At 41.7% G+C, this 26,871-nt stretch overlaps 1 protein-coding gene across 2 annotated transcripts in view; it reads left to right on the top strand.

Annotated features, from left to right (window-relative positions):
• tmf1 (TATA element modulatory factor 1) overlaps positions 1-26,871 on the top strand; it is an 88,318-nt gene that overhangs the window by 25,621 nt on the left and 35,826 nt on the right. The window contains exons 2-8 of one of the 2 annotated variants that reach the window (XM_048547953.2): positions 13,904-15,222; positions 17,268-17,371; positions 18,900-19,026; positions 19,245-19,350; positions 21,893-22,035; positions 22,447-22,613; positions 23,359-23,515. In XM_048547953.2, the coding sequence (XP_048403910.1) occupies positions 13,904-15,222; positions 17,268-17,371; positions 18,900-19,026; positions 19,245-19,350; positions 21,893-22,035; positions 22,447-22,613; positions 23,359-23,515 (2,123 nt within the window). The remainder of the gene's footprint in view (positions 1-13,903; positions 15,223-17,267; positions 17,372-18,899; positions 19,027-19,244; positions 19,351-21,892; positions 22,036-22,446; positions 22,614-23,358; positions 23,516-26,871) is intronic. The other variant, XM_048547954.2, reaches the window with a different exon arrangement.

A 26,871-nucleotide genomic window follows, 5' to 3' on the forward strand; every position in this document is an offset into this window, starting at 1 on the left:
GAGAGTGACGGGGGAAGAGAGAGAGAGAGAGAGAGAGTGACGGGGGAAGAGAGAGAGAGAGAGAGTGACGGGGGAAGAGAGAGAGAGAGAGAGTGACGGGGGAAGAGAGAGAGAGAGAGAGTGACGGGGGATGAGAGTGAGAGAGAGTGACGGGGGAAGAGAGAGAGAGAGAGAGAGTGACGGGGTCAGAGAGAGAGAGAGAGAGTGTGACGGGGGAAGAGAGAGAGAGAGAGAGTGACGGGGGAAGAGAGAGAGAGAGAGAGAGAGTGACGGGGGAAGAGAGAGAGAGAGAGAGTGACGGGGGAAGAGAGAGAGAGAGAGAGTGACGGGGGAAGAGAGAGAGAGAGAGAGTGACGGGGGATGAGAGTGAGAGAGAGTGACGGGGGAAGAGAGAGAGAGAGAGAGAGTGACGGGGTCAGAGAGAGAGAGAGAGAGTGTGACGGGGGAAGAGAGAGAGAGAGTGACGGGGGTAGAGAGTGAGAGAGAGAGTGACGGGGGAAGAGAGTGAGAGAGAGTGACGGGGGGAGAGAGTGAATGACGGGGGGAGAGAGAGAGAGTGACGGGGGAAGAGAGTGAGAGAGAGTGACGGGGGAAGAGAGTGAGAGAGAGTGACGGGGGAAGAGAGTGAGAGAGAGTGACGGGGGAAGAGAGAGAGAGTGACGGGGGAAGAGAGAGAGAGAGAGTGACGGGGGAAGAGAGTGAGAGAGAGAGTGACGGGGGATGAGAGTCTGAGAGAGTGAGTGAGAGAGTGACGGGGAAGAGAGTGAGTGAGAGAGTGACGGGGGAAGAGAGAGAGAGAGAGAGACGGGGGAAGAGAGAGAGAGTGACGGGGAAGAGAGAGAGAGAGAGTGACGGGGGGAGAGAGTGAGAGAGAGCGAGAGTGACGGGGTCAGAGAGAGAGAGAGAGTGTGACGGGGGAAGAGAGAGAGAGAGTGACGGGGGTAGAGAGTGAGAGAGAGAGTGACGGGGGAAGAGAGTGAGAGAGAGTGACGGGGGGAGAGAGTGAATGACGGGGGAAGAGAGAGAGAGAGAGTGACGGGGGAAGAGTGAGAGAGAGTGACGGGGGAAGAGAGTGAGAGAGAGTGACGGGGGAAGAGAGTGAGAGAGAGTGACGGGGGAAGAGAGTGAGAGAGAGTGACGGGGGAAGAGAGTGAGAGAGAGTGACGGGGGGAGAGAGAGAGAGAGTGACGGGGGGAGAGAGAGAGAGAGTGACGGGGGAAGAGAGAGAGAGAGAGTGACGGGGGAAGAGAGTGAGAGAGAGAGTGACGGGGGATGAGAGTCTGAGAGAGTGAGTGAGAGAGTGACGGGGAAGAGAGTGAGTGAGAGAGTGACGGGGGAAGAGAGAGAGAGTGACGGGGAAGAGAGAGAGAGAGAGTGACGGGGGGAGAGAGTGAGAGAGAGAGAGAGTGACGTGGTCAGAGAGAGAGAGAGAGTGTGACGGGGGAAGAGAGAGAGAGTGACGGGGGTAGAGAGTGAGAGAGAGAGTGACGGGGGAAGAGAGTGAGAGAGAGTGACGGGGGGAGAGAGTGAATGACGGGGGAAGAGAGAGAGAGAGAGTGACGGGGGAAGAGAGAGAGAGAGTGACGGGGGAAGAGAGTGAGAGAGAGTGACGGGGGAAGAGAGTGAGAGAGAGTGACGGGGGAAGAGAGTGAGAGAGAGTGACGGGGGAAGAGAGTGAGAGAGAGTGACGGGGGAAGAGAGTGAGAGAGAGTGACGGGGGAAGTGAGTGAGAGAGAGTGACAGGGGAAGAGAGAGAGAGTGACGGGGGAAGAGAGAGAGAGAGAGTGACGGGGGAAGAGAGTGAGAGAGAGAGTGACGGGGGATGAGAGTCTGAGAGAGTGAGTGAGAGAGTGACGGGGAAGAGAGTGAGTGAGAGAGTGACGGGGGAAGAGAGAGAGAGAGAGAGTGACGGGGGAAGAGAGAGAGAGTGACGGGGAAGAGAGAGAGAGAGAGTGACGGGGGGAGAGAGTGAGAGAGAGAGAGAGTGACGGGGGAGAGAGTGAATGACGGGGAAAGAGAGAGAGAGAGAGTGACGGGGAAAGAGAGAGAGAGAGAGTGACGGGGTAAGAGAGAGAGAGAGTGACGGGGGAAGAGAGAGTGAGAGAGAGTGACGGGGGAAGAGAGAGTGAGAGAGAGTGACGGGGGAAGAGAGAGAGAGAGAGAGTGACGGGGGAAGAGAGTGAGAGAGAGTGACGGGGGAAGAGAGTGAGTGAGAGTGACGGGGGAAGAGAGTGAGAGAGAGAGAGTGACGGGGGAAGAGAGTGAGAGAGAGAGAGTGACGGGGGAAGGGAGTGAGAGAGAGATAGAGAGTGACGGGGGAAGGGAGAGAGAGAGAGACAGTGACGGGGGAAGGGAGAGAGAGAGCGAGTGAGTGACGGGGGAAGGGAGAGAGAGAGCGAGTGAGTGACGGGGGAAGGGAGAGAGAGCGAGTGAGTGACGGGGATGGGAGAGCGAGCGAGTGAGTGAGTGACGGGGATGGGAGAGCGAGCGAGTGAGTGACAGGGGAAGGGAGACAGTGCGAGTGAGTGACAGGGGAAGGGAGAGAGAGCAAGTGAGTGTGACGGGGGCGCAGGGAGAGAGACAGAGTGTGACGGGGGAAAGGAGAGAGAGGGACAGTGAGTGAGTGATGGGGGAAGGGAGAGAGAGAGTGAGTGACGGGGAAGGGAGAGAGAGCGAGTGAGTGACGCGGGAAGGGAGAGAGAGCGAGTGAGTGACGCGGGAAGGGAGAGAGAGCCAGTGAGTGTGACGGGGGCGCAGGGGGGGGAGAGAGAGCCAGTGAGTGTGACGGGGGCGCAGGGGGGGGAGAGAGAGAGAGAGAGAGAGTGACGGGGGAAAGGAGAGAGAGCGAGTGAGTGACGGGGGAAGGGAGAGAGAGAGCGAGTGAGTGACGGGGGCAGGGAGAGAGAGAGAGCGAGTGAGTGACGGGGGAAGGGAGAGAGAGAGCGAGTGAGTGACGGGGGAAGGGGGAGAGAGCGAGTGAGTGACGGGGGAAGGGAGAGAGAGAGCGAGTGAGTGACGGGGGAAGGGAGAGAGAGAGCGAGTGAGTGACGGGGGAAGGGGGAGAGAGCGAGTGAGTGACGGGGGAAGGGAGAGAGAGCGAGTGAGTGACGGGGGAAGGGAGAGAGAGCGAGTGAGTGACGGGGGAAGGGAGAGAGTGCGAGTGAGTGACGGGGGAAGGGAGAGAGAGAGAGAGAGTGAGTGACGGGGGAAGGGGGGGAGAGAGAGAGAGTGAGTGACGGGGGAAGGGAGAGAGAGAGAGAGAGTGAGTGACGGGGGAAGGGGGGGAGAGAGAGAGAGAGTGAGTGACGGGGGAAGGGGGGGAGAGAGAGAGAGAGTGAGTGACGGGGGAAGGGGGAGAGAGAGAGAGTGAGTGACGGGGGAAGGGGGAGAGAGAGAGAGAGTGAGTGACGTGGGAAGGGGGAGAGAGCGAGTGAGTGACGGGGGAAGGGAGAGAGAGCGAGTGAGTGACGGGGGAAGGGAGAGAGAGCGAGTGAGTGACGGGGAAGGGGGAGAGAGTGTGAGTGTGTGACGGGGGAAGGGGGAGAGAGAGTGAGTGAGTGACGGGGGAAAGGGGAGAAAGAGAGAGAGTGTGACGGGGCGCAGGGAGAGAGAGAGAGGGAGTGACGGGGGCGCAGGGGGAGAGAGAGAGTGTGACGGGGGAAAGGAGAGAGAGGGACCGTGAGTGAGTGACGGGGGTGCAGGGAGAGCGAGAGAGTGAGTGAGTGACAGGGGAAGGGAGAGAGACAGAGTGTGTGACGGGGGCGCAGTGAGAGAGTGAGTGTGTGAGAGGGGGGCCCAGGGAGAGAGAGAGAGAGATGGGGAAGGGAGGGAGAGAGAGAGAGAGAGAGAGTGACGGGGAAGGGAGGGAGAGAGAGAGAGAGAGAGAGAGAGAGAGTGTGTGTGTGACGGGGGAAGGGAGAGAGTGAGTGAGTGACGGGGGAAGGGAGACAGAGAGAGTGAGTGAGTGACGGGGGAAGGGAGAGAGAGAGTGACGGGGCTGGGGGGAGAGAGAGAGTGTGACGGGGGCGCAGTGAGAGAGTGAGTGTGTGGGACCGGGGCCCCAGGGGGGGAGAGAGAGAGAGAGAGAGAGAGAGAGAGTGACGGGGGAAGGGGGAGAGAGAGAGAGAGTGTGTGACAGGGGAAGGGAGAGAGTGAGTGAGTGACGGGGGAAGGGAGAGAGTGAGTGAGTGACGGGGGAAGGGAGAGAGTGAGTGAGTGACGGGGGAAGGGAGAGAGAGAGAGAGTGAGTGAGTGACGGGGGAAAGGGGAGAAAGAGAGAGAGTGTGACGGGGCGCAGGGAGAGAGAGTGTGAGTGAGTGACGGGGGAAGGGAGAGATAGCGTGAGTGAGTGACGGGGGAAGGGAGAGAGAGTGACGGGGGCTGGGGGGAGAGAGAGTGACGCGGAAGGGAGAGAGTGAGGGAGTGACGGGGCCGCAGGGAGAGGGAGTGACGGGGCCGCAGGGAGAGTGAGTGAGTGACGGGGGAAGGGAGATAGTGAGTGACGGGGGCAGCGGGGTAGAGAGAGACTGATGCTGGAGGTGGGGGAAGAGTGTGTGACGGGGCAAGGGAGGGAGAGAGTGAGCGAGTGACGGGGCAAGGGAGGGAGAGAGCGAGCGCGTGACGGGGCAAGGGAGGGAGAGAGCGAGCGCGTGGCGGGGCAAGGGAGAGAGTGACTGATGCTGGGTGTGGTGGAGAGAGAGAGTGATGAGGAAAGAGAGAGCGTGATGGGGGTGGGAGAGCGAGTGACGGGGCGAGACAGGGAGAGGCTGGGGGAGAGCGAGAGCGACGGGGTGAGAGCGAGAGTGACCGGCGAGAGCGAGAGTGACAGGAGTGTCGTAGGTGAGAGTGAGAAGGAGTGATGGTAGACAGAGTGATGTGGCTGGAGGAGTCAGAGTCTATGACGTGCGGGAGAGTGATGCGAGTGGGGGAGCGAGGGAGAGTGATGGTGGGGCGGGAGTGCGACAGAGAGTGATGGGGAGGAGGGGGGGCGAGCATGATAGAGAGTGATGAGGAGGGGGGATGAGCGCAAGGGAGAGATGGTGACGGGGAGGGGGCGTGCATGAGGGAGAGATGGTGACGGGGACGGATTGAGAGCGAGAGAGAGGGTGACGGGGGCGTGATGGGGGCGTACGTGAGAGAGAGATATAGTGTGTGTGACAGGGAGGTGCAGGCTAGAGAGAGAGTGAGAGTGGGGTACGGGATGAAGGGGTAACGAGAGAGAGAGAGCGAGAAGGGGTTGTTGCTGTTGCTTTTAAGGTTTTGGCCAGAAGATAGAAGGAGGGAAGAACTTTTTTACATAGCTGTGACCTGAAGCTCCCTGCTTAGAGGCAGTTGGAAAAGAAAACAATGCAAGATTTTAAATGGAAGTTTGAGGGAAATAAACTTGGTGGTCTCTATAGATAAGTCGGGAATTGTGTTGGGTTGATAATTCTTTATAAAGAGCTGGTATGTACTCAGCGGGCTGAATGGCCTTTATCTGTGCCTTTATGACTGGTTTCTTCTGCAAAGAAAAACCTTGCCTCCTCCTTGGTTCTCAATCCTCCTGCCGTTTGGAAGTTTCATTCTAATTTAGATGCGTCTTAATTTCACTTTGATCATATCTCTTCTCAACTGTCCGTTGTTGAAGGAGTACAATTCCAGCTTCTCCAATCAATCTATATAGCCAAAATCTTTCATTCTTAGAATCATTCTTGTAAATTTCTTCTTTCATTCTTAGAATCATTCTTGTAAATTTCTTCTGTGTTTTGTCCAGCGCCTCTATGTTATTGTATATATAAAATGATATACAGGTCGGTGGTAAAGTCAATATAGTCACGTCATTAGAGAGATCTGACTGGTGTTGGTTTAATTTGAGTGTCACCACACCTCAGGTGAAGGGAGACTTTCAGAGGAAGAGTCCTTAATAGTTATCGCATTTATTGTGGGAATTGACCTCGCATTGCTTGCATTACATTGCTGCTTTACTGAACAGACTAACACCCTCATAACATGTATATGTGCATGTGGAAAAAAGTTTTTGATTGGAGAAGCATCCTGTGCTATATAAGTATTTCCAAAAGCATTAGTACATTTAAAACGTTTGATGAATAAGAATTAAAGGCATTATTTTGACAAAATCTATAGGGCATGTCAGTATAAAAAAGGTGTTCTGTTTGTGAAGAGTATTGAAGCAAACAGGTGTTCAGAACCTGAAGGATGTATCCCACAGTGCTACGGGAGGCAGGTGAAGAAATTGCAGAGGCTTATAGGAAATCTTTGCATCCTGTTTAATCACAGAGAGACCCCAGAGGACTGGAGAATACCCAAAGTTTCTCCTTTGTTTAAGGGCAACAGTTGTAAACTGGGAAATTACAGGCTTGTGAGTCTTGCGTCAGTGGTTGGGAAATTATTGCAGAACATTCTTAGGGGTAGAATTATTTGACATTTGGGAAACATACAGCCTTGTTAGTAATATGGACTTGTTTGGGTTTGTATGGGGAAGGCCATATCTCTCAAACTTGATTGAATTTTGAGGAAGTGACAAAGATCATTGATGAGGGCAGGGTGGTAGATATTGTCTATATGGACTATGGCAAGGCCTTTGACAAGGTTCCGCCATGCCAGGCTGATGAGGAAGATGAAGTCACATGGGATCTGCAGTGAGCTAGTAAAACGGATATGGAATTGGCTTAGTCTTTAAAGACAAAGGAGTAGCAATGGAAGGATCTTTTTCAGATTGGACATCTATGACTCTGTGATGTTCTGCAGCGATCTGTGCTGTGATCTCTGTTGTTTGTATTATGCACGAATAACTTGGAGGAGAATGTAGGTGGCCTAACTAGTAAGTTAGTAATTGACACAAAGACTGGGAGAACTGCAGATAGTGAGGGGGATTGCCAGAGCATATAGCAGGATGCATTTTAATCCGGACAAATGCAAGGTGATGCATTTTGGAGGATCTAATGCAGGAGGGAAGTGTATAATAAATAGCAGAACCCTTATTGGATCAATATATGGAGGGATCAAGGCATTCAGGTCCACAGTTCCCTGAAACTGCCAACATAAGTGGATAAGGTGGTAAAGAAAGCAAATGGCACCTTGCCTTCATCAGTCAAGGCACAGAGCATAAAAATTGGCAAATAAAAACTGAAAGAACTGCATATGCTGTAAATTAGGAACAAGACAGAAGTTGTAGGAAAAGCTCAAAAGGCCTGGCAGTATCTGTGAAGAAAAAATTCAGAGTTAACATTTCAGGTCCGCTGTCCCTTCCTCTGAAGTTCTGAGAACTCAGAACGTTGAAGGATGATGAGCAACTGGATAGCAGTTTACAAAATTATGAGACACGTGGTTAGAATCGACAGTTTTTTTCCCAGGGAATATCAGAAATGAGGGAATATAGGTTTAAGGTAGAAAGGGATAAGTCTAAAGGAGATGCAAGAGTATGGTAAGTGCCTGGAATGTGCTGCCAGAGGAGGTAGTGGAGATAGATACTATAGCAGCGCTTAAGGTGCATCTTGACATATGTGAATGGGTAGGAAAGAGAGGGATATGGACTGTGTAGAAGTAGAAGGTTTTTAAATTTAGAAAAGCACCATGAATTCATGCACTTATGGTGGGCTGAAGGGCATGTTCCTGTACTATTCTTTGTACTTGTTCTGTACTTTGCGTTTGTGGAAGTTAGCCACATTGTGGTCTCAGGAATATTGTAACTTGGCTGTTTCAAATCCGAATAGATATTAGTTTTACCATTCTGAAATTATTTGAAATTAAGAAACATTTGACTGCTGTTTCTTACTTTGTGACAGAATTCAAGTAGTACAGTTTGGGCACGTAGTTTAACAGGGCCTTAGAAATCTAGAGAGGTAAAGAGAATAAGATTTGGACCCATGGTTTGTGACTTCATCAGAATCCTGTACTTGGAAAGAATTGTTTGTGCTTCATATTTGATTTTATTAAAAAAAAAGTTGGCTTTCCCCCGATGTTTCATTTATTTCTGTCTCGTTTCTGCAAGTGCATTTGAAAATGCAATTGAGGATTGCAGAAATTTTTAAAATCATTGATTGTCACCACTGTAGCCAAGCAAAATTGAAAATTAAATTGAACTTTAATATTTTAAAAGGAGGGCTTCTTCCATTGTTTTCAATTTCTATGAAGTGCAGTTTCACCATGTTAAACATTTGGAAAGATCTTTCTTGTTTGGAAGAACAAAATCTTAAGGTCCGACATTTCCTTTTTATCCAGCACACATTGGGAATGCCCATGATGACATTGCTATAAGGAATATTTTACGGATTTTGAAAAAACTTTTTAAAAATGTTAGTAAACAGAATTAGAATTAAACTAAATTTGAGAGTTACTGGCAGCCTAGCCAAAGCAAAGGTGGCAAAACATGACAGAATTCACTGGAACAATATTTCAAACTGGGATGTCGTTAGCTACATTAAGAGTTCATGTGTACACGTAGCTTCACCAGCTTTATTGGTTTTTGACTTTGATGATTATGCTAATCTGATTTAAAACACCAGATGTATTAGTGACAACATGCTCAATTAGAAAGTAAATATGTCACCACAGATAGTATAAACTTAACTGGGAAGATGGGAATTAATTTTATATTATTTTAGATGTTCTTGGTTGAAAAACAAAAGTGAGAGAAGCTACAGTTAAAAATTAAATAGAAATTTATGATGGTGAGGTAATACCTGGGATAAAAACACATTATAAAAGTGTGGAATGTAAACAATACAATGCAAATTAACTAACATGAAGAGGATATTACAGTAATGGTTGATTTCAATGAGCTCATTACAAACAGGGAATTAATTAGCTGAACTGAGGCAGTGGAACCAGAATTAGATGGTGCAAGATTTTTATGTTTTGACTTTTGTGTGTCAATAATTCTACTGTTGATAATTCACATTTAAGCCTGAATTTTACTAGATGACAGGTTCCATCTACAAAATAACAATTAAATCACTAGGGACTGGTCACAAAAGTATGATTAAGTTTATGATTATCTGGAAAACAGCAGCAAGCAGAGTAATATATTTAAAAAATAGAGTTAGATAAAATGGAGCAGCTGTATGACTCTATGACTATAACTAAATTGAATTATGTAATTCATACCACAAAAACTGCTGGAAAATCTTAGCAGGCATTCTTCATAAACAGAATTAATGTTTTGGTTCACTGACCTTTCATCTAACTCCATTTCTCTCTTTAGATATTGCCTGATCTGATAAGTATTTTCTCATTTTCTGTTTCTATTTTTAATTTTTGGCAGCCCCAGTATTTTGTATTCATCATGCATTAAATTTCAGTGGCGAGAATGCACAACGAGCAGAACTATTGCTGTATATATGATGGAGGTATCCCTCCTCAACTAATATATAAGCTAAATAAAAAATGGATGAATAGGTAAATTGAAACAGGAATTAACAAGTAAAGTCAAGCCATACAAAAATGCCAAAATACCATAAGACATAGGAGTGAAAGTAAGGCCATTTGGCCCATCAAGCCCACTCCGCCATTTAAATCATGGCTGATGGGCATTTCAACTCCACTTGAAGGCATCCAATGTCCCGGCCTCCACTGCGCTCCGTGGCAATGAATTCCACAAGCCCACCACTCTCTGGCTGAAGAAATGTCATCTCATTTCAGTTTTAAATTTACCCCCTCTAGTTTTAAGGCTATGCCCATGGGTCCTAGTCTCCTTGCCTAACGGAAACAACTTCCTAGCATCCACCCCTTCTAAGTCATACATTATCTTGTAAGTTTCTGTTAGATCTCCCCCCAACCTTCTAAACTCTAATGAGTAAATCCCAGTATCCTTAGCCGTTCTTCATACATTAAACCTACCATTCCAGGGATCATCCGTGTGCATCTCCGCCGGACAAGCTCCAGGGCTAGTATTTCCTTCCTGATTAGAGTTTTAATGTGTAGCGTTTGATATATGGTTTAGGGAATTGAACTTCAACTATTTCAGTTTTTTCAATCTATTTTGAGAAAAAATTTAAAAGATGCTTTAGATCACAAATAGTAGCACAAAAGATGGCAAAATCATGGAAGAGTAGAATAGTGTAAATTTAACTAATTGGGTGATGGGGACATAAGAATTCTCAGCTCAGTGTATTTGCAATAAATGTACAGCTGAACCTGAAGAATCTGCCTCATCTGTGCTGTAGTTACTATTTTCAGTTCTTCAATTCTCAGTAACTTCAAAATTCAAACAGATAGCTGTTCTGTTTCACAGATCTTTCAGAGTCATGAAGGAAAGCACAAAATATTTCTAAAAGCTGAGCAAAATGCGGGTCAAATGGGTGAACTATATGGTATTACTTCAACATCCTTATTCCATGACATGCACTCTCAGCTGCAGCTGTGTTCCTGTTCCACTAGATGGGATCCTGAGTGCACTGATGTTCTGAAAGAAATGCTCATTGTCTGATCATTCTCATGACCTACTGGCATTATACGCTGGAAATCAGGTTCTGCTATTCTTGGCATCATCACAAAAGTTAAAAGAAATATGCCCCAAACTACCTAACTTTCTGGACAGATTCCTGTACTTGACAAAAATCATTATCTATCATCGGTAATCAGATTCTAGCTCCAGGTAAACAATAAACTAACTTAAATAAACACTACACGTTAAAACTCTAAACCCCTTATAAACTCTGTCTTACAAACAGAAACAGTGGAAAAATACACACAGCTGACGGAAACTGGTAAACATCTCGAAGTGTTTTGTTCACAACATCAGTTAGGCTGCGGTCTTGCTGATCCAAAGCTTTTTCCTTGATCTTTTTCGGTACGCTTCCACTGGCTTTCAAAAGCCACAGGGTAGCTGCTTGCTTAAGGGTGGTCTCAGACTTGAACAATTCAAGTCACAATTTACAGCATCTGCTGAAGCAACAGTAAATGGATTTTCTTCAGGTTTAAGGTGGCTTACTGCAGAGAACCTAGAGAGAACACTTTTTAGCTGCTGCATTTTTCTCCTCTGGTCTGTCTTGCTCACAGCCCAAGCTGTTCATCTAACTGTCAACCAATCATCATGTTATTGGCAGGCAGAGGGCCAGGGCCATGGCCATTGCCATTGATAATCGGTCCTTAGTTCTCAAAGTGATCAGCTTCACTTGTAAACAACCCCTCGGTTCCAGCCATCTGCACATTTCTGGAACCTGCTACACAAATAAGCGTTCACAAAAATGATCAAATTTCTTACTTCCAGAACGTGCAGCCATGTTTATAAGTCCGTGGATTTCAAAATAGTTCCTTCTCATTTCTGTCCACACTTATAAAAAGCACAATTATAAAAAGATACAGTCTTACAACTTTCAATGCTAATGTCATTAGATCCACTAGTCATTGAAATGCGAGTAACCAATACAGAAAACTCACTAAAACATCATGTAAATAGAAATATAAACAAGATGCCAGTAACACGCATGAAAAGCGAATGATGATGGCCAGTAGGTGCTGTGAATAAATTCTTGCAAATTGCTGAATGCTGGATTTTGTCAGACATTAAAGGCTTTGTTCCCCAGTGAAAAAAAATTTAAATGCTATAAGTAAACTGCTTATTCTGATTCACATAGCCTCCATTGTGAACTAAGTCAAATTTCCAAACTGGAAAGTAGACGACAGGAATTCGTAATTTGGCATTTTATTTCTTGAATTTTGCTCGATGGCAGTTTGAATAAGATTTAAATGTGTTCCTGAAAGTTGTTCGAGGTTGAGGATAAATTATAATTATATACAAGCCAGATCAGTTAAGTTGGGAATAATCCGTTCTATATGCTGTCTGCATTCTCATGTTACCAAGAGAGGAGAGATGTAGGTTAATTTCTCCCTTTGCTCACATCTCAACTGAATGCAGCAAGATAAATTTTAGAGAAGGAATGTTGTACTGCTTTATCCCTTGATTGCTGGGGCTTTTAAGTGTGGAGAGAAAAATGGCTTCTTTGGTAGGCTTTAAAAAAATCACTTCTCGCAATGCTGAAAAACGTATCTCGCAAACATTTATCTCCCTCTTACTCACATACACAAACAAACACATATATACATACACCAGAAAAGATAATTTTAAAAGATGGAACATACTCAGATTTCTAGGCCTAAAACTCAATATCACTATATTTCCAAGAATGTAATTGAAAGTGTTGCATGCTTGGAAATGATTTATCTTCCACCCAACTTTCATTGTAGTCTGCTTCCCATAAGCCCCCTTCCACAGCTTAATTCTTTTCTCATACCTCTTACATATGCATCACCACCCAAACCCTGTAAATGGCTGCCGCAGCAAAAGGCAGGGTACAGTGCCCATGTGCCTTGCAAAATGCACAGGCCCCCAGCAAAATCCTTAGCTCCCAGCAACCTTTGACAAAAACCCTGCCTCTGAGTAAAAGGCACAATCCCCATCTCTGGCCCACTTGTGGTTCCCTTGCTGTTACTATTTGCCTTCTCAACTGCTCACTGCGCCTGTTATCACAGGCTTGTTTGTTTGCTGAGGATAAGCTCACCAGTGAGTGATTGAATTATCCCTGTTGACTTTTTAGGGTGAATGTGCCTGCCGTTCTGTATATTTTGAGCCCGAAAGAGTGGTTGGCCTTTCTCCGAATCATTTTCCAGTAACCCTTGGTGGAATTGCCAGGCTTGGCCAAAATTACCTCCTCATATTCAATACACAATAATACCCAATTTTTTTGGAACTGATGGAGCTAGTGTCTGCTGAAATTGTCCCAGCATGAAATTAACAATAGGCGAGCAATTATTATATAATAACAGAACTATATGGTAAGGTTTCGCAGCAAAGTTTTATGTATGTGGTCCTTGCAGTATAAACACAGGTTAGACATTAAAACGGCGTGAGTCTGGACTGATGGATTCAGTCACTAGGTATTTTTAAAGAAAAGAATAGAAACTGGGTTCAGTGGGTGGAGAGTTACTGACTGTAAAGGTATTCTGTTCGTCACTGGTTTCAATGATGAGAATTTTTAAGAAGACGCTTTATTTTCCTTGCCACTTTTTGTGTGTGTTGTTTTGAAATTATAGATTTGTTGAAGGCTTCTGGCTGTGGTGCTGATGAACAGTAAGTGCCTCAGTGTTCATGCCATGATTATTTTTGCAAAGTGAAGGACTATACTTAGTGTCCACATACACTTGGTGTTCCCAACAGAGTCTGACGATTTGTTAGTGATAATGATCTCAAAACCATTGTAAAGCATCCTTTCAACTTTATGTCTAAGTATTTTAAAAAAAAGACTTGAGAAATCCTTTGTCTAAATTGAGTTTAGCATACATTTAGAATAATCACAAATAATGAAATATGTATGGATTATGTACATTGTGTTAGTAGACCCATTGTAGTTTGTGTTTTAATTAATCCTTTGCTTATAATTTTACCCCAAGTCTCAAGCATGTCTAAGACTACATTCTTTCAGCTTCAAAGTATATACTTTTAGACTCCAAACTCTTTTCTAATGAAATCATAATAGTTTACCATGTATTCATCATCTTGCAGATTGATCACAGCCAAAGCAGTTCTTTCCTACATTGTTCACAAACTTTGGAGCCTGATATTTTAAGTTCTCGTGTCCCTGCTGGCATGCTGTCACAACATTCTTCATCTTGCTTTTGCTGTTCCGCTTTCAAACGCATTTTTAAGAATCCTTATATTTAACATGTCTGCACCCAATACTTTGTGGTCAACTCTCCTTTTATGAAATATTCTGAGATACTGTTTTAAATGAAGAATGCTATATAGGTATAAACTGTTAAAGAGGGAATAAAAATGTCATTGATAAATTTAAAATCAGTAATTTTTAAAAATTCTCTGATAGTGAAACAATTCAAATCATTTTAGTTTAATGTTCAGGATATGTAAAGTTGAATGGTGTTCACTTTTTTTTTAAAAATATTACAGCAGCACTGCCAGGAAAAAGCTCTTCTATCAGCGAAGGATGGGTTTCCACACAATGGGGATCGCCTACAGAGGACAGTCCCAAATCTCATTCTACAGCTTCACCCAAAGCTATTACAACACCAGTTACACGGACTGTAGTAGATGAATCGGAGAACTTCTTCAATGCCTTTTTGAACTCTACAGATATTCAGGCTATTGAACAAACTCCAGTTGTATCTAAACCTCCAACCAAATCGCAGATCCCCAAAGAAGTAAAAGACACTTTAATTGTTCATCTTACAGAATCCATTGAACTAAGTGTGCCAGAAAAAGAAAGCTCTGAAGAGAACTGTGCAATACAACCCCAAAAAGATAAAACAGAATTTAAGTCATCGGATCAGCTTAATGATAGCCAGCTGCAAGATGCAGGTGCTGAACATTCGGAAACTTTTGGAAGTGAGGAGTTGCAAAATAAGGATGATGTAAAATTAATCAGGACAGAAAACGTGACTGGCTCTGTGACTTCTAAAGAAACAAATCCAGGTGCATTGATTGCTTCCGGTGCAGAAAAAGTACATAAAAATTCAATAAAAACTGAACAGTTGGTGATCCCTCCTGACAGCCCATCAAAATCCCACACACATCCAGGAAAGGATTTGGTTTTGGAGGCAAAAGAACAAAAATCAGAGGACAGACAAAGCAACACTCCTTCCCCACCCATTAGTACATTTTCATCAGGAACATCAACCACCAGTGACATTGAAGTATTAGACCATGAGAGTGTCATTAGTGAGAGCTCAGCTAGTTCAAGACAGGAGACTGTGGATTCAAAGATGATGCAGACTTCCTTTCAGCTGCTATCAACATCAGCCTGTACTGACTATCAACGTTTGGATGAGTACCAGAAACTTACAGAAAGTTGTGGCTCTTCTGATGCCTTTGAGAGAATTGACACTTTTAGTGTGCAGTCGTTAGACAGCCAAAGTGTGAGTGAAATTAATTCGGACGATGAAATGTCAGGTCGGGGGTGTAATGTGACTGCTGTGTCTCTACCTCCGTCTGTCTGTAATACTTTACCAGCAGAGCACCTGGTGAAGAATTTTGGAGAGAACACAAGCGAGAGTCAAAAGGAAAATACACTTGATGAGAATGAAATGGAAGAGAGTGGTCGAAGCGCAACACCAGTGAATAGCGAACAACCAGAGATTTTGCCTGTAATTGGTCTGACAGTAATTGAGAACCACAATACAGAAAGTATAGTTACTAACAGATTGTTGGAGGGAAAAATTAGTGCTGAATTTCAACCCAACGGTAAATTTGACAACTTTAAATTACAAGAGGTAAACTTATTTACTTATTATATATTTATTTATACTTTGATATTAAATCACTAATTTATTTTTTGCAGGTTTGATTTCATAATAAGTACATTATGTCATTTTCTCCTTGGGATCCAAACTGTTTCTTTTTCAATGAGGTTGCAGTATAAAGCCAAAATGTTTTTTTTTCTTCTCTCCTCTATTTTTTCTCTCCCTTATTTCCCTTTTATCATTGGAAATTCTTAATTTCTCTATTATTGCTGAAATGAAAGTGCTGACTTTGTCTCTTGAATTTTCTTGTGTATAAAATACAGATATAGGAATTGATTTTGCATTATACTTTAAAGTTCTAGAAGAAGGAAAAGGTGATATCAGTATAAGAGTAAATAATGTTATATTTTCATTCCTAAATATTAGGAGGTATAATGTTCATCAGAGCTCACCTTCCTGTGAAATTAGGCTAAAAGGATCTGAAACAAAAACAGAAATTCTGAAGGAGGGTCACTGGACCAGAAACATTAACTCTGATTTCTTTCCATAGATGCTGCCTGACCTGCTGAGATTTTCCAGCAATTTCTGTTTTGTTTCAAATTCTGGAGCAGAAACTAACGGCCACGCAGCCAACAGTTTCAAGAAGCAGTGCCTGTCATTTGTGATCTGGTTTATACAGAAATAAAAGTTGTATCTTATGAAATTACAGAACATGGATTTTTTTTCTTACAATCGATCACATTGTATAAGAATCAAACATATTTAAAACTGCTGTTTTTAAAGGATGATTTGACAGTATACTAACATTTCCAATATTTTTATTTACCTGAGGGATGATCTTATAGAGGTTTATAAAATCATGAGAGGCATAGATAGCGTAAATAGCCAAGATCATCTTCCCAAGGTGGGGAAGTCCAAAGCTGGAGGGCATAGATTTAAAGTGAGAGGCGAAAGATTTAAAAAGGACGTGAGGTAACTTCTTCACACAGAGGCTGGTGCATATATGGAATGAGCTGCCAGAGGTGGTGGTGGTACAATTACAACATTTCAAGGATATCTGGATGAGTGCTTGAATAGGAGGAAGGGTTTAGAGGGATATAGGCCAAATGCTACAAAATGGGACGAGGTCAAATTGGGATATCTGTTTGGCACAGACAGGTTGCTCTGAAGGGTCTGTTTCTGTGCTGTGCAACCCTATGACCATACATTTTTATATTTTTCAATTAGTTTCTTCTCCTTGTTTCCTGCAGGTGTTGGCTCCTTATGGGGATGTGGTTCCACAGACTGCCCTCTATAAACTTGCCCCTGTAGCTTTTCATCTGCCAGGGTCAGCTGTGTTTTTTTCACCTGGAGTAGATCTGTAGCTCGGGTTGTGGATGTTGAGGTTGGTTGGCTTGCCGAGCTGGTTTATTGTTCCACAGATGTTTCGTTACCGTGCTTGGTAACATCCTCAGTGCAGCCTCTGATGAAGCTTTGGTGTGTTTTCCCACCTGGCTTTTAAACTCTGGGGTCCATTGCGATGGATTGCCTCACTTCCGGGTTTCCTCTATAATGGAATGTGTATGGGGTCGAGTTCAATATGTTTATTAATAGCATGCTTCGTGAAGTGCCATGCTTCCAGGAATCCTTGTGCTTGTCTCTGCCTAGCCAGCATCTTGGCGTTGTCCCAGTCGAAGTCGTGGCTCTCCCTGTCCATGTCCATGAGCATGAGAGTCAAAGAGAGTGCAAGTCATCGTGTCTTCTTATATCCTATTGCCTTTCATTTTTGTTAACAGATTGTCTTTTGAGCCTTTGTCAAATGTCTTGATAAAATCCATGTAGGCACCAAGTACAAAACTACCTTCAACATCTTTGTTACTCCCACAAAAAAATCAGCTACAAAACTATGCTGGCTATCTCTTATTAATTCTCCAAATAATCTTAATTGATTCCTTTCACTTACTCACTACTGAGTTCAGACTGACAGACATTGTTATATACTCAATCCCTCACACTCTTTTTGAATAGTGGTAATATTGCCAAAGTTGTTATCAAAGCTTGAGTATTATTCATACTTATCTTTTAATGGTTTTCAGATAATTGATGAGTTGACAGACACGTTGGAAAAGAGAGAAGCACAGTTGTTGTCTGTTAGCAAAGATAAAGCAAAATTGGAGGAGGCAATTGATAACCTACAAGAGTAAGTTTTACTCCCATCATCTTGTTTTAGCTCTGTAAGACAATGACTTATTAAGGATTGCAGAACAAATTCTTTCAAAGATAAAATCATATGCTGTAGAAAACACAAAAAGTGGCAAATCTATTCATCAGTTTAATATACTCTGATGTAAAATTCTAAAATCTCCCTATAGGCCAAGAAAGGGCATTTCCTTTTGTTTGCTCTGATAGAATTTGTCTGCAATATGTTAACATTAATTTTAGAATAATTCTGATGTTTTTCATATCAATATGACTGAATATTACCTTTGTGGGCTTTTTTTGAGTTTTTGTTCATCGCATTATTATAAGCTCTTAAAGATAAATATTATGAATTACTGTGGTGTTGCTGTTAGAAATATTGTGTTAGAAATCTTTAAATTATAACCTATTTTCAGAAATACAAAGTCTGTCATTCTACCAGTGAACATTTCTTATATTAACCCAGTGCTGTGAAATACATAATTCGGATTGTAGTAGGGCTTTTAAATATTCGAGAGTGGTGGGTACAAGAGGGATCTATTATCAATTATTTTGATAATGCCCAGAGTGCGACAGGAAGGGACGGAGTGTGAAAGTATGAAAAATCAGTGGCAAATAGGGTCAAGGAGGGAAAAAAATCTTAAAAGGGCAAAGTTAATGGCTCTTTACGTAAATGAACATATGTAGTATTCAGAAGAAAATAAATGAAGTAACAGCGGAATCTTTTCTGTGAGGACAGCGTATCTGCGAAATACTTGCCACAGAGGGTTGTAGGAGTTGAGACATTACATATGTTCAAGGTTGAGGTACACATTTTTAAGCAGTCAGGGATCAGAGGTTATAGGGATACGGTAGGAAAGTAGATTTAAGGACTGTATCATATCAGCCGTAATCTCATTGAATGGCAGAGCCAACTTAATGGGTGAAAAGGCTTCTATGCTTCCTTGCTTCTCTGTCTTACGGTTTTATTTCATGAAAGATATTAGCGGGTAGTAGGGAAGAAAAGACTGTGTTGTATTGTACAAATCCTTTGCCAATTTTAGAATCTGCTCCATCAGTTTTTTTAAAAATACTGGTGAATCATAGTTCTATATACTGACCAAGATAGTCCAAGAATAACTTGATTTGTTTAAGTGCCCTGTGAATGTGTATTTTAAAAAAATCAGATATAGTCATATTGAGTTCGGAATTATTGTAGAAAGGGTCTAAGTTGTCCTAAGTCTTACCAGCTTACAGTTTTGGTACCTTTCTGTTTACACTGCCTTTCAGTTTTTCTGGAAAGTAGGATTTTGATTATCCTTTGTACTTACATTTATTATTGATTCATAACATTTCCTTGTTGCTGTTTATCGTCAGAGTTTATATTCCAAACTAAACACAAAAATATTGATTTAGTATTTCCATTATTTAGTTTTTTCTGTTTTTAACAATTAATACCAATCTGTAATTTTGAACAAAGCAGTAATGGTTGTCAGTAAACTCAAGGTCTTAGCCTCCTATTTAAATATAAATGTTTTTTGTTAATAAAGTGAGATGGTTAGACTAAAGGAAGAAAGCAACAGCATCACTGCAATAAAAGATGAGTTTACTCAACGCATTGCAGAATCTGAAAAGAAAGCCCAGCTTGCTTGCAAGGAAAGAGATAACATTAAAAAGGTAATGAGAGTTATCACCATTATTTTAATTCTCCTCTTAGTTTAAATGTTTAAAAGTAAGTTTCTGTAGCGCTGTATGAAAAATAATACTTAAATTGTGAGCAGTGCTCATTGTAATTGCAATGACTAAACTTTTTTCTGCATCTTTGAAAATTGTCCATATTTTTACTGTTTTTTGCAAAAAATATAACTTCTGTTCTGTGTCATTTCTGAGGTTAGGAATTAAAGACTGTGAAGACAGAACTATCCACTAGATTTACCTGTAATGAAACAGCAGATCTAGTCCGAGAGAAAGATGAACAAATTAGAGGACTGATGGAGGAAGGTAGGAAATAGGATATAAATGCCAAAGTATTGAAATCATTTTGTATTAAAGCTCAACAGCATTCCCCACTGAATACTGTCTGGGAAAAAAATTGACGAGACGATGTTTTTAGACCTGTATTGATGAGGTACACTGTAATATAGCAGTATCAGATTTGCTTTTAATGCTGTATGTATTGGCATGTTCTCTCTGCTTAGATAATGTACTGATGCGGTAGTCAACAAAATCATGAACTTTGTTTTGAGAGCTATTTTAAAATATTCAACCTGGTTGTACATCAAGAAGAATATAATAGAATCCACCATTCAAATTTTTTCAAATGTATGTAGTATATCACAATTAGTCCTTGTGATATAAATTTTATTTAAAACCTTGACAAATAAAATCTTACATTGCGATTGCCAAGAAAGCACTTCAAACTCGAGGGACTTGAATGGCCTGCACCTCTTCCTCAGAACCATGGAATCCCTACTGTGTGGAAGCAGACCATTCGGCCCTTCGAGTCCGCATGGCTGCCTGAAGAGCATCGTACCCAGTCCCACTGCATCCCTGTAACTGTGCATTTCCCATTTCTAATCCACAAGACACAATGGTCACTACAGCATGACCAATCCATCCTAACTGGCACATCTTTGGATTGTGGGAGGAAATGGTAGTATGTGGAGGAAACCCACAACAGACACAGTGAAAATGTGCAAACTCCATACTGACAGTCTCCCTAGGCTGGAAGCGAACCTGGGTCCCTGGCCCTGTAAGACAGCAGTGCTAGCTAGTGTGCAGCCCCAAATTCTTATTTCATCTTGACTGACGGTCTTTTATAAACTCTTTCCTTTTGGGAAAATACATTTTTTTATCAGGATGCACTTGTACCCATAACAAAATTTTACTGTAGAGATCGTGGTGATGTTAACATCATTATTAAATGGAATTGCCTCAACATTCGCTAACTTCCCAAACACAGTGAAATATGCATGCCTGGAAGGTGTTGCTGAAGTACATCCTTCAGAGATTGAGAGAAAATAGGAAAGCAGTGGACTAAGAAACATGGAATGTTGGGGAGTTGCTATGCTCACATGACTGGGAAAAATAAACATGCATTTACATAATGCTTTCCACCACCACCACCAGCTATCTCAGTGTTTTGCAGCCAAATAAGTACTACATAAAGTATGGTAACTTATGTAGGAAATGCAGTAAGTCAGTTTGCACGTGGTAGATCCCCTAAACATCAGTGCGGCCGAAGAATCTGTTTTTGTGATTAAGGGTTAATTATTTACCAAGGCGCTGGGGACAATATTCTTTGTCTTGCTTCAAAGTAGCGCCATAGAATCTTTTGCTCCCACCTTGAAGGGGTTTGATTTTAACCTTTTACTTCTTAAAAACTGTGTCTGACAGTGCAGCGATTAGTGGGAGAGTCAGCCCTGACATCTGTTCTCAAATTCTGAAACAGAACGTGAACCGAGAACCTTGTGGCTCAATAAGAGAATTGAACCAGATTTGACACCTAATAACCACTAAAAGTTTAGCAGAAAATGTTAATGTTTATCCATTCTGGTGTAAGTAAGTATTTAGTAGTGACTTATGAATCTTAATTACTGCCAAATGGCATGCATGGCACAAAAATATTTTACAAGGACAGAATCCCAATCTCCTTATTTTAGCTATTGTCAAAACTGTTTTTTTTTTAACTTTCTAACTTTTATCTCTCACCCTGTCTATAAATCCAATCTATCTTTTCCTCTCATTTATTGCTCTCTGTACCTGATGTGGACTTAAATGAAATAGTCTAACAACTTTCTGCTTTAGAATCTGTACTGCATAGTTTTGATTTTGCAGTTTGATTGTTTAAAGAGGTATACCATTGTTTGATGTAATCACCTTAGTTTCTCATCCCACCAAAAACATATTGGCGTCATGGTTTTTCTTAGACAAAATTCCATAGAACATCTGTGAGCAAGTGCAAGTGTAAAAAAGAGCATGTGCCATTCATTCCCTGTTGATTAGAAAATTTGGTCAGAGTGACCAAGTAGCAGAGGGACCTTTTAGTTGTTTTGGTACAAATGTTTTACATAATTTGATGTGTCCATTTTTAGAGGGACCAGAAATGCTATTATTTGATTTCAGGCTAAGCAAGACGTTGTACATTCTTCTAAACTTGTTTCTTAAATGTGCCAAAAATAAAGATCAAATTATCAATGTGCAAAGACTCTGTCTCATCAAAATTGATGGTACGAGTACTTGCTTTGCATTTTCACACACTCCTCAGGTTACTCGGTCCAAGTCTATACAAGTTGATGGGAATATTCACTACAAATCAATGCTTCTAATAAAAGTTTGTGAAGAAGAACAGGATGAACTAAAAAGTGTTTTTCAGTATCGTGTCAAACTACTCAGTGACATAGTAATGAATATTTTGATCCCAATTGTTAAGCAAAAGCAAGTTGCAACGATGTCAAGTTTTCTGGGAACTCGTTTGAAAGGTAGAAATTATGAGACAAAGCAATGCAAGCTTTATTTTTAAACAGAATGTTAATGATTTCAGGAGAGAAACTTTCGAAACAACTCCTGAACAATTCGAACATAATAAAGAAACTAAGGGTGAAGGAAAAAGAAAATGAGACAATGATCGCAAAGCAGAGCAAAAAAACCAAAGAGCAAGAGGAAGAAATTAAACATCTGCAGCAGGTCAGAGGATGAAATTGATGCCTTGAGCAGGAACTGACTCACTATATTTAAGTACTGTTTTAGTAGTATACTTAAATACTCTTAGTTAATGATCAATATAAGTTCTTCTGAAATACTACAAGATGTTTGATAGGAAGGATGTTTGATAATCAAGTTTACGTATTATATCTCAATGTTAACAAATCTCTTTATCCTACTCAAAGTTTGCTTCTAACTTAATATTTAGTTTTTGTTTATATTTAGTTTAATGGACAAAAGACAAATGGAGGATATTCTAGAAGTAATTCACAATTGTCTGACATTTTAACATGTTGCATTTGCACAGGTTGCATTTTAATAATTATTTTTGTGTTTTCGGACAATGAAACCAAAACCTAAATAAATCACAGTACCTTGTTGGGATTGATGCAGGTGCTTGATGGAAAAGAGGAAGTAGAGAAACAGCATCGGGAGAACATTAAGAAGCTCAATGGTGTGGTGGAGAAACAGGAAAAAGAAATTAGCAAACTGCAAATTACTTTAGAGGAGCTACAGGAAAACAATCGCAGTCTTCAGTCTGCACTTGACAGTTCTTACAAGTAAGAGGATAGGATACACGTGGATTGGTTTTCTTGGCTGGACAGGGTCAACAAATCATGAAGAGAAAGTTAAATCTTGTGTGCTATATTTCTTTATCAATGATTAGAGAATAATTGTATCCATTATGGTGAATAGTTAATTGTTCCCTTAAATTTGTAAACAACTTCCCTTGTCTCTTTTCTTTCGCTCTTCCAATCTTCAGCACTCTGCACCTAAAAGACACAAAGAAATAGCTTTTCCTTATTTTACGTGTTCTCTAGAACCGCTTGCTTGGAAATACACAAGATCCTTTCTTGTTCAAATTTTTCTCCTCTGTGTTACAGGAACTGCTTTATGGTTGAGATTGAAAGCTTACAATGATTGTGATTGATGCTATTGGCTCATGTAAAGTGGCAAGAGATATGTACTGGGTTGCTCAAATCATGCTTATCAGATTATTTGGATTTCAACATTCCAATTCGGGGACTCTGGTTATAAAATGAGGACCATGTTACAATGTTCCCTTCGCCAATTTCTATTTGCACGCATGTAGTTCCCTAATGAATTGCGGAATTACTGAAATATTATTTTGAGTAGAACAAAGCATCTGCACTTCTATAACTGTGTGCTTTTGTTCATAAAAGAGCTCTGTGTGTTAGAATTTGCTTTTGATCCCTAGTGTATTTCTTCCAGCTAAATGGTTTTCTATAGATAACTTTGTAATTTGTTTCATCACATTGCCTAACTTAATATTCTTATCTTCAGGGAGCTTGCTGAACTTCATAAGGCTAATGCCGCTAAGGATAGTGAAGCCCAAGAGGCAGCTTTGAGTCATGAGATTAAAACAAAGGAAGCGTTGTCAGTGGCACTGGAACAAGCCCAAGAAGAGGCCAGGCAGCAACAGGAGGCTCTTGCAGTTCAAGTCAGTATAATTATTTTAATTTTAAAAAAAAAATTGACATGCTACAAATGTAGCTTTAAATTCAAATTCATTTAATTTGGAAGTATTGTGAACTGTGAGAAGGACTTAGGTGTGCTTGAAGATGATATTGGCTGGCAAAGTGGAGAATATTTAGGAAATTCCATTTAATTCAGAATCTGCTAAGGGAGACAGTATAAAACAAAGCATAGAATTCTAAAGTGGAATGCAAGTAGCAGAGGGACCTTTTAGCAGATGTGTATAAATTGTTAAAAGCGACAGGCTAGGTTGAGAAAATGATTAAAAAGGCACACAGGATACTGGGTTTAATAAATAGAGCCATAGAATACCTAAACAAGAAAGTTTGAATCCATTCGAGAACCAGGGCACACTAACTTAAGATGAATTGCAAAAACCTAACATGATCGAAAACGTTATTATGCATCAAATACTTAGGCAGTTAAGGGCCAACCACATTGCTGTGGATCTGGAGTCACATGCAGACCAGACCAGACAAAGATGGCGGTTCTCTTTCCCGAAAGGGCATTAGTGAACCAAATGACAATTTCCAATAATCAACATGGTTGCCATTCAGCCTGCTTTTCGTTGTGTTAAAATTTCATCATTTGATATGGTGGGATTTGAACACATTCCCAGACTTTACTCTGGAATTCTAGTTTGCCAGTCTGGTGACATTACCACGATGCGACTGCCTCCCCCCAAAAAGTCAATAATTATCTGAAGAGTAAAAGTTTGTAGGATTATTGGAAACAGCAGCAGAGTGACTTGAGATGAATTGCCAGCAAGGACAAGGAATTCAAAATAGCCACTTCTTGTGCTGTTGCCTCTGATTCTATACTATAGTGCTGCATCATTTAAAAAATCTACCATAAATTGTGGAGAATATTTATCTGCAAACTTCTCCGACACCTCTTATGGATTTTCCATTATGTTACTGTGTAATCTTACAGATAAACCTAGGAAATGAGTACCTTTTTAAAATTCAGTCATGGAATATGCCCCCACTGTCTGGGCCAGCATTTATAGTCCTTCCTTAGTTGCCATTGAGAAGATGGTGGTGGGTTGCCTTCTTGAACTGCAACAGTCCATGTTCTGTAAGTAGACCCACAGTGCTATTATAGAGGGTGTTCCAGGATTTTGACCTAACAGCACTGAAGGAATGGCAGTATTTTTCTATGTCAGGACGGTGAGTGGCTTGGAGGTGAACTTGCCACTGCTGGTGTTCCCATGTATCTATATGTCTGGATGGTTGTGGTTATAGGTGCTGTCTAAGGATCTTTGATGAACTTCTGCAGTGGCATCTTGGTGGTACACACTGCTGTCCCTGTGGTGGAGGGACTGAATGCTTATAGGTGTTGTTGTTTGTCCTCAATGGTGTCAAGCTTCATGAGTGTTCTTGAGACTTGTAGGTGGTGGTCGGGCTTTGGGGAGTCAGGAAGTGAGTTATTTGCTCCAGTATTCCTGGCTTGTGGCCTGCTTTTGTAGCTGTTTTGTTTACATGTTTAGTTTCCGGTGAATGGATTTTGATAGTGGAGGATTTAATGATGGTAATGCCATTGAATGTCAAAGGGTGGTGGTTAGATTGTCTCTTATTGGAAATAATCATTGCCTGGCATTTGTGTGGTGCAAGTGTTACCTGCTACTTGTCAGCCTAAGCCTGGCTATTGTCCACATTTTGCTGCATTTGAACATGGACTGCTTTAGTACCTGAGGAGTGATAAAGTAATTGATTGTAGGCTACTTGACCTTGGATGAAAAATACTGAAAATGCTCAGCAGGTCTAGCATCTACAATAGAGAGGGAAACAGCATTAATATTTTGGGTCAGTAACCTTTATTAGAACTGGAAAAAGTTAGAAAATTTTCATTTGACTTTATCAGAACTGGAGAAAGTTAGAGATGTAACACGTTTCAAACAAGTAACAGATGAGGGTAGATAAAATAACAGGCATGTCTCTTGTAGGGTGGAAGGCCAGAGAAGTTAAATATCAGAAGAGATGATCATGCAACATTACATGAAGTGCTGTTGTGACAAGACTGACAGAATTGTAAACAATTGCAGCTTGACAGAACAAATGGGAAAGGAAAAATAAGGGGAATGAAGAAGGGAGAAAGAGCAATGGATATTGTCTAAAATTGTGAACCTTCTCCCTTCTCATAGTCAGAGGCCTCCAAATACATCTTCCAGGTGAATCAACGACTCATTGTGCTGCATTCAGTTCAGTGTACTATATTTGCTGCTCACAACTTGGTCTCCTCTGTATTGAGAAAACCAAATGCAGACAGGGTTCCAACTTTGTGAAGCACTTCCATTCAGTCTGCAAGGGGGAAATTAAGTTTACTATCAACTGTTATTTTAATCCTTCATCTTGCTCACACTTCGACCTCTCTGTCAATAGTTTCATGTGGTACTCCAGTGAAACACAATTCAAGTTCAAGGAATAGCACTTCATCTTTGGACTTGGCAGTTGTGACAGCTTCTGAACTCACTTTTGAGTTCATCAATTTTGGATTGTAATTTCTGCCCTAATTTTTCCTATTTCTTTTGTAGCTTAGTTTTCCTCTCTCTTGTTTCTGTATTTTTCCTTTTTGGTTTTGTTTTGAAGGGCAATTGTTCATGATTCTTTTGTTTCTTCACATGTTCCATTACATCTTCCTTTAGCCCTTCATCATCAAGCCTTTAATTATTTGATTTCTCATCTTTAACCTGCCATAAATCATCTCTTTTTTAAAAATCCATGTTTCCTTCTTTCAATTGCTTAAAACCTCTACCGTCTCAAACTTTTTCCAGTTCTTCTGAAATTGAAATGTTTACTCTGTTTCAATCTGTTCAGAAGCAATTAAGCTGGGTAAATTGCTCCAGCATATTTTGTCTTTATTTGATCATGGTTCCTGACTTGCTGGAGAGCACAAGAATATTGCTGTTTTTTCTTATATTGCCCCTTTTGCTAAATCTAAAGTTTAAGTAATGTGGCACAGATCAGCTATCAAAACACGCACAGCTTTACTATGCTCTGCTTTCAAATATTGTAAATGTCAAAAATAACAGAAATTGGTGTGGCAGAATGATAATGAAATTTGGCAGTTGATGTAAGTGCAACATTTACTCAAGTATTTTAACATTTGTTTCTGTATTTAGCTTGTAGGCAATGTCAGTGGATTCTTGGTTTACAAAATAATGACTGAGCTGCATGTTGAAAGTCGTCTTTGGTTTTGTTCAGTGCATCCATTAATAGACTTAAAATGGCACCAAGCAAAGGCACATTGTCAAATATCGTATAAGGGGTACTATGGGCTTACATTATTATCAATGTTGAAGGATGTTTTAAAAATTAATTA

Source organism: Stegostoma tigrinum, chromosome 11 (assembly GCF_030684315.1).
Source record: "Stegostoma tigrinum isolate sSteTig4 chromosome 11, sSteTig4.hap1, whole genome shotgun sequence".
NCBI classification, from domain to species: Eukaryota; Metazoa; Chordata; class Chondrichthyes; order Orectolobiformes; family Stegostomatidae; genus Stegostoma; species Stegostoma tigrinum.